The sequence below is a fragment of the Pteropus alecto genome, unplaced genomic scaffold (assembly GCF_000325575.1).
Source record: "Pteropus alecto unplaced genomic scaffold, ASM32557v1 scaffold98, whole genome shotgun sequence".
In the NCBI taxonomy this organism is placed as follows: domain Eukaryota; kingdom Metazoa; phylum Chordata; class Mammalia; order Chiroptera; family Pteropodidae; genus Pteropus; species Pteropus alecto.
The window spans coordinates 1348967-1357168 of NW_006443570.1; the positions used below are offsets into that span (position 1 = coordinate 1348967).

Genomic DNA, 8202 nt, shown 5'->3' on the forward strand with positions numbered 1-8202 from the left:
ACTGATCCACAGGAAATAAGGAAGAAAAAAAGCAATGAGGTAAGCTCCACTTTGCTAAGAAGCCTCACGATTTGACAAGCTAATTAAGTGTTTGGTTGTCAGCTAGGCTGGGGAGGGAGTTTACTGGCACGCTTGATTGATAGATCTATCATTTAGGAGAAAATGCCAATTTGCTTCCTAAAGTGGCTGTGCAAATTTATAACACCTTACACCCCACCTCCAACATGCAAGAGATTCTGTGAAATCACATCTTCTCTATTTCTTGTTATTGTAAGACTTTTAAATTGTTTTTTCAATATAGTGGTGTAAGTTGGCATCTTGTTGAGGTTTCGATCTGTAAATTCTCCATTACTTACGATTAGGAGTGCTTTTTCACGTTTATTGGCAATATGTGTTTCCTCTAAAGTAAAATCCCTATCAATATCTTTTACCTAATATTCTGTTGAGTTGCTCATGGTTACTGGTTTGTGGGAGTTATTTATAAGATTCTTGAGACCAATTCTTTGCCTCTGTGTATTGTAAATATCTTCTCCCAGTCAATACTGTATGGGACAAAAGAACTGAGCTCAGCCAACCCATGAACTCACAAGAAACAGGAAATAGTTATTTTTTAGTAATAAATAGTTGGTAACACAGCAATAGATAATTAAAATAATTTAAAAATCTGTTTTATCCATATTTTATGCCTAACTTTTCTTTTATAATATTACTGAATTGTCTTGTATCATTTTAGCTGATCGATCTTACTAGAGTTTACCTATTTTGTTCACTTTTTAAAAATAACAAAATTCTGGCTTTGTTGAATTCACTATTTTTTCTTTATTTTCTGTTTTGTTAATTTCTACTCTTTTTAAAAACCTATTTGTTGTCTTTGGCCATGCTGCCCTGAACAAGCCCAATCCTGTCTGATCTCAGAAGCTAAAGCAGGGTCAGGCCTGTTTAGTACTTGGATGGGAGACCATCGTCCAAACACCTGGTTTTCCAGGTGCTGTAGGCATTAAAAAAAAGAAAAGTATTTTTTTTCTTCAGTGTAGTTTGGGGGCAATGCTATTGCTTTTCCCTTAACTCTTTTTTTTTTTTTTTTTGGTCAATTTTTTTCCCCTTAACTTCTTAAGCTGAGGCATTTAACTCATTAATTTTGAGTTTTTCTTCTCTCCTAGAATAAAGATATAAACACAAATCATCCTCAAACATTGCTTTTGTTGCATCCGCTGAGGTTTGATGTCATAATTTATTATCCAATTCTACACATTTATCCAATTCTTCTATAGGTTTCACTCTTGTGTTTTTAACATTAATTCATTTTCCCCACCCAGCTTGGCTCCGTATGACACAACTAGGAAGAGGTGCTACTGGCATCTAGTGGGCAGAAGCCAGGATGCTGCTAAACATTCCTTGATGGTCACAACAGGGCGCCTCCACCCAGCCAACAAAGAGGATCTGGCCCAAATGTCAATGGTGCCAAGGCTGAGAAACACTGATTTAGACCAATATCTAAATATGATTAACAAACATTATTGCCTTAACTGATCTTCTTCCCTGTTATGAACTAGGCAGTCTCTTCAGAGAATACCAGATACACCTGGGTCTGATTTGTGCTTCAGCTTCATCTCATAAAACTCAGGGTGGTGTTTTGTAGAGACTGTGGAATGGCTCAAAGGTTAAAATTTTCATGATGTGAGTAGCTCAATTCCCAGGACTGTGTCCATATTTAATTTTCTTGATGATGTTCTAGTTAAGAGAAAAAATGGACTGAAAATTTAGGGTTACATGAAATATGGCCAGGGGTATCTGTTTTACTTGATACCTTTTTTATGTTCCACACTATTTATGGCCCGATGAAAGAGACCACCCAGAATGCCATGCCCTGACATCAAAGAACAGGTATCTTTAGATAAGCCTCTGGCTTAAATGTGCCAGCACAGCACCACAAATACAATGGACACTTAAACATAGAGGATGGCTCTTTAAACCAGCCTACCGGGCTTACCGTGCATGTGGTCACACCATTGACCTGAGGGCTGACCTGAGTTTTGGGGACGAGGTGGAAGAATACACCTGTAAAAGAAAAATTATTTGTATATGGAAAAGTTTGTTTTCAAAGGTACACAGACAGTGAAAGTGTACATCGTCCCAGTATTCAGACTGTTGTTTTCTTTATGCTTGTAGTAAGATCTAAATGTAAGATCTTGGAGATAGAATCAGAGGCCCTAGACCTTGACCAAATTCTGTCCATAACTAGCCAAGTGAACTTTATTCATCTGTAAGAGGGAGGTGATCATCATCTTGGTTTTGCTAGTTTAGGGGGTCACTGTCAGACTCAGAATAAATAATACTCGTGAAATGAAATATGAATGTAAGGCCTTAAAAGTAAATGCTGTACAAAGGGTAAAATCATAACATAGATTGGAAGATAGCAAAGACTAAACATAGAGGATGATCTATTGGGAAGGAACCAGAGAAGCTTCCCATAGCTGGGAAGATAATACAAAGTAATCATAAAAAGGATGAATTAAGTCAGAAGAATAATGAGCACATTAGGAAAAAAGGATTATAAAAAACTACTAAATATGAAAAAAAAAAAACCCAAACCCTAAGAAGCCTATCAAATGATTTGTGCTTTGGTCACTTTGAGGGAAAGTGGTAAGCATTTTTGCAAGGCTGACACGATGACTATAGGTCAAGGAGACCTAATACTTGTAGCTATCACAGTGATCAGCAGCAAATAAAGATGAACAAAATCAGACTAAAGTTGACTGCTTCTTACCATTTACTCACAGAACCTTTTAAACAAGAATATGATTAATAGAAAGATGGTAACTGCATGCTGGATATTAGTAAAGCCTGGTGATGTAGCTTGTGGCATTAACTAGAGAGGTGACAGGTTGATTGTCAGAAGGTTAGTCTGTGTCATAAGATTCCATGGTGAAAGGATCAGCAGCAGGAAGGCTAGCAGCAGCAGAACACACAGCAAGGGTGGCAGCAGGACCTGGTCCTGCAGCAGGTGGTCTGAAAGCAGGCTGGGCAGCAGCAGGGCTGGCAACAGCAGGACCCAGAGCAAGCAGGCTGGCAGCAGGTGGTCCTGCAGCAGGTGGGCTGGCAGCAAGGGGAGCAGCACATGGTATCAGGGGTGGAATGTGTCTGTTCAGAGGTGAGTTTCTCAGATTCTGCTGACCCCTTCTGTTCTTAGGTTTTTATACCCTGGACCCCCAGTGTTGGGATGAATAAGCAGGACTTTCCTTGTTATTTACTTTGTTTTTGTAGTCACCAGGAAATTGTCAAGGAGGAAGGTATTCCCTAAATGATATGAATCTTTAGGAAATAAGTGTTTAATGTGTTTCTCAGTTGAGAATAATTCCTACAAACCTTTTCAGATAGAAGGAAGGTGGTTACATCATCAGCATCATTTCTGCTTTGATCATAATTTGGTCACATGAAATGATTCCAGGTGGCCTCGTGAGGGTCAGTACCTGTATGTGTCCATCCCCAGTTTTGTTTCTTCAGCTGACTTGGATTGGGACACACTTCTGTGGGAAGAGGCATGATGCTGCCATGTTCACAATGACAGACTGAACTCATGCCTGAGTCCAAGTCTGTTGCACCCCAAAAGCCTGATTCTAGACCAGCACAGGTATCTTTCTGGAGCCACCTACCCCACCTGTGTGTCCCAGATCTACCACAAACACTGTGCCAGGGAACATCTGGCATAATCACTTCCCTAAGCGCAGCAGAACCAAAGCAGGTGGGTAGAAGCAGAAGCGGTACACTGGGACTGAGAGATCATCGGTCACTTTACTTCCTGGGTGACCAACAGTCCTGATTACCCAGGACTAAGGGTTTTCCCAGGATGTGGGACTCTCAGGTAATGTAACTGGGGCAGTTTGGACAAACCAGGATGACTTGGTGACTCTAATCCTAACCATGTTAACTGGCAATCAGTGACCTCAGATCACTGACAGCACATTTATTGTGTTCTTTCTTTTTCTTTCTTGCTCTTCTTCCTTCCTTTCTTCCTCCTTCCCTCCCTCCCTTCCTTCTTTGTCTTTCTCACATTCTTCTGATTCCCCCTGGAACACAAATTCTTATTTCTCTCCAGTGTTTCAAAGTTGACTCACAAAACACAGAAGATTGTTCCATTTCCTGGGACGGTTCAGATATTATGGATGATTCAAAGTCATACATGCCCTTTGCATAGTGTCTCAGTCTCTAACTTTGTTCTTACTAAATTCTTTTAATAATATTTTGATCAGAGTAACAAATCACCCTTAAGTTGGGGAACATAAAATGTTTTGCAGGAAATTACTTAATAATTTCTTTTTACTCTTGTCCATGGGTACTGAGGGGAAACAGGCCATATAAGAATCTGATTTACACGAGAGCAAAGAACAAGTCTCTTTAGATGAGGCTCTTCCTCGTGGGAACACACTGGATGCTTGCAAATACTGGATGCAGATGAAGACTTGAGTGGCTGGACAGAGCCCGATACAGGAAAGAACCCTACATGCATGCACAAGAGCTCTAAAATGCAGCCCCTGCTCCCCAAGGAGAGCTGCAGTCACGGAGGTGTGGGACACTGGCTTGGAAGAAACATTGTAAATAGACGTTATCTCTTTATATATACAAGAGATACCACTTCGATTGTTAAGGAAAAACATCAACTGAACATCTTGCCGGTGCTCGGCCCCCGGGTTTTTTTCTAACTGTCTTGAGACAGGAATGGTGCCATTGAACAGGAGCGGAAGACGGTCTTGGTTCTGTATCTGTGCAGATGGGCTCTTTAACATTACCCTGTGGAATATTCTCCTATGAAGAATGGAGATAATTATTTGTGGAAGACTGTATGAGACTCAGAATGGATAATGCAAAGGATATGCATCAGGTTTATAAATCCTTATATCAGGAATGCTGTACAATAAAAAAAAAACACAATATGGATGCATGATGGTACAAGATTTATTAAAAATTATAGGTAAGACTCCCTGCATATAGGGAGCCAACTCATAGTGATCTTGGAAAGAAGAAAAAAGGATACAAGAACCATGAGTATACTGAAAAAGAAAACATATTGTGGAGATTTTTAACAGTTGCAGAAAACCAATGTAATAGTTATAAGGATTTGTTTTTCCAAGTTACATAGAGGAAAAGGGGGAAGATCTTGCTATGGTGTCAAAGCAGAGACCATAACTCCATATCGAGGAAGCATGAAGCTGGCACATGAAGCTGCACAGGGGAAATAGAATTGAGAGAAGTCCTCTACACTCTGAATCAAGCTGATTCAGAAGCTTTTGTTAGGCAGATGAGTAACAGAAATTATGGTAGAGCATGCTGGTTGTTAGCAAAATCTAAGGAGTGAATGTTTCCAAAATGGCAAGTCAGTTAACAGAAGGTGTTGTGAGCAATGGTGTTGTGAGCAGATGGTGGATCTTTGGTGAGGTGATCAGCAGCAGCATGGCTAGCAGCAGCTGGATCCACAGCAAGGGCGAGAGCAGCAGCTGGGCTGGCAACAGGTGGTCCTCCAGCAGGTGTTCTGACAGCAGATTGGGCGGCAGCAAGGCTGGCAGCAGCTGGACACACAGCAAGGGCGAGAGCAGCAGCTGGTCCCACAGCAGCTGGGGCGGCAGCAGGTGGTCCTGCAGCAGGTGGTCTGGCAGCAGGATGGACGGCAGCAAGGTTGGCAGCAGCTGGACACGCAGCAGCTGGGGCGACAGCAGCTGGACCCACAGCAGCTGGGGCGGCAGCAGGTGGTCCTGCAGCAGGTGGTCTGACAGCAGCTGGGGCGGCAGCAGCTGGATACACAGCAGCTAGGGCGGCAGCAGCTGGGGCGGCAGCAGGTGGTCTGGCAGCAGCTGGGGCGGCAGCAGGTGGTCTGGCAGCAGCTGGGGCGGCAGCAGGTGGTCTGGCAGCAGCTGGGGCGGCAGCAGGTGGTCTGGCAGCAGCTGGGGCGGCAGCAGGTGGTCTGGCAGCAGCTGGGGCGGCAGCAGGTGGTCTGGCAGCAGCTGGGGCGGCAGCAGGTGGTCTGGCAGCAGCTGGGGCGGCAGCAGGTGGTCTGGCAGCAGCTGGGGCGGCAGCAGGTGGTCTGGCAGCAGCTGGGGCGGCAGCAGGTGGTCTGGCAGCAGCTGGGGCGGCAGCAGGTGGTCTGGCAGCAGCTGGGGCGGCAGCAGGTGGTCTGGCAGCAGCTGGGGCGGCAGCAGGTGGTCTGGCAGCAGCTGGGGCGGCAGCAGGTGGTCTGGCAGCAGCTGTGTGTCTCTTGCTTTAGCTCCCTCAGAGAAAGCAGTCACGTGACTTCTGCCCTTAGAAGGTGTGTGTGTTAGTCTCATGTGGCACAGCACAGAATGTCTCCACTTGGGTGATAATGATTCTAACAGGCCCACATTCTTTTTGGTGACTTGGGAGGATAAGGCGTCATTTTAGTTTGATGGCTCATTCGTTGTGGGTCATGTGGGCAGAGAAGTTTCAAAAGTGGACAGGGCATCACAGGCATGAGAACAAGCAGGCTCTTCGGACAATTTCCCCTCCCTACTCTGAGTCATGACCCGTTTGCTAGACTTACTGATGGGAAACAGTGTTCTGAGGAGGAAAACTAAATTGTGAAATTTTGATGTTTCTTTTTCTCCTCAGCTTTACTGAGGTATGCTTAATACACACAAAAAAATGCACACGTCTAATGTATATATTTCGATGAGTCTGGAAATATGTGTACACCGTAGTATCATCATCACATTTAATGAATGAAGTAGTATTTCTCTCCTTTCTTTCCTTTCCTTCTTTCTTTATCCACAAGTTAACTTGCTGTCCTATACCATTTTTTATAATAATCCTTCTTTTTCATAGTGATTTTAAACTGCAACCTTTATCCTGTGCTAAATTCCTATAGATTTTTAGATCTATTTCTGCACTTTTTCTACAGCACATTTCACCGAAAATTATTGGTTTGGAGGGTCTCTAATGTGACTTTCAATTCTACAAATCCACAAATGTAGGACTATTTTTAAAATTCTGTTTTACTTGACTACATTGTTCTTCTTTCTTTCTCCTACCTATTTTTCTTTTTATTGTCTAGAATGTATCATTGTTCTCAGATTTAGTCATGTAAAATCACAATTTTAAGATACTCTGGATATAGGATATAGTAAATTTAGGATGTAAGACATAGTAAATATAGGATGTAGGATATAGTAAATATCCCTTTGTGCTCATCCAAAGGATAGAATTCAACATAAAATGCCCTGCCATACATGCCCTAAGACAATCTTGATTAGATAAATGATGAGATAAATGATAAAGGAAAGTGATATAGAACTTAGGGGAAATTATTTTTCTTGGTTAGTGCTAAATCCACCAATGCCCCCTAAATGTTGAACTTAACTAGGAGGTTACAGAGATAAATATGACCTGTATTTCTGGACTTCTAGCAACATATATTCCCTGCTTCATGCTTGTCTGCCTTTCAAAATTTAACAGAGACATAAACGTTATGATGATACAAAAAAGTGCTACTTAGATTCCTAGAAGGAGAGAACAATTTTCTTACAGGAAAGACTAAATATCAGAAGCCTTTAATCCAAGAAGAAAATAGATAGGTTTATAACAAAACTTTTAAAAGCCATAAGGAATAAGAGATAAAGAAAATAGATACAAATTTATTATATCCAAGAATATTCAAATTAGACAGTATGTCTTACAACTGAAAAGTGGGTTTGTCAGCAAGTAGAAAACCTCAATAAATATTTCAAAAATCTAACTATCTATCTAACTAGCTAAGTCAGTCAGTCAGTCAATCATTCTGAACTTGAAACAGGCAAGACATCCTTCACAGGTTGAACACACCAAACTGTGATACATTCATTCTGTGGACTACTACTCAGCAATAGAAAAGAACAAGCTATTGATACACTGTACAACTCGCATGCTCTCAAGGGAATGATGCTGAGTATAAAAAGCCAATCGCCAAAGACTGCTTACTGTAAGATTCCATTTGTAGAACTTGCTTGAAATAAAATTATATTGATGTAGAACAGAGTAGTGGTAGCCAGAGGATTTGGAGGATGAGTTGGAGGGAGTAGGCATAGCTGCAAGGGGAAGCCTTATGGAGAGGACAGTTCTGTGTCTTGATTGCCATTTTGTTACACAAATCTATACAGTACACATGATAATACTGCATAGAACTACACACACGCATGCACACACACACACACACACACA

General features: G+C 41.9%; 1 protein-coding gene across 1 annotated transcript; it reads right to left on the reverse strand.

Moving 5' to 3' along the window:
* Positions 1–1686: 1686 nt before the first annotated feature.
* On the reverse strand, positions 1687–8067 carry LOC102879304 (keratin-associated protein 4-3-like). The gene is made up of 5 exons (XM_025041592.1): positions 7963–8067; positions 5688–6256; positions 5575–5630; positions 1991–2058; positions 1687–1731 (listed from the first exon to the last, which is right to left on the reverse strand). Exons 1-5 carry the CDS (start codon positions 8065–8067, stop codon positions 1687–1689), a joined length of 843 nt encoding a protein of 280 aa, XP_024897360.1.
* Positions 8068–8202: the final 135 nt, after the last annotated feature.

What these genes read in the sequence shown, in the direction of transcription:
- LOC102879304 (XM_025041592.1), bottom strand. Translation starts at nt 8,067, where the DNA reads ATGCCTACTCCCTCCAACTCATCCTCCAAATCCTCTGGCTACCACTAC. An exon ending in TCTACAAATGGAATCTTACA is followed by an intron (nt 6,257 to 7,962) that starts GTAAGCAGTCTT and finishes TCTCTGAGGGAG; the next exon opens with CTAAAGCAAGAGACACACAG. An exon ending in ATGGTGTGACCACATGCACG is followed by an intron (nt 1,732 to 1,990) that starts GTAAGCCCGGTA and finishes TCTCTTAACTAG; the next exon opens with AACATCATCAAGAAAATTAA.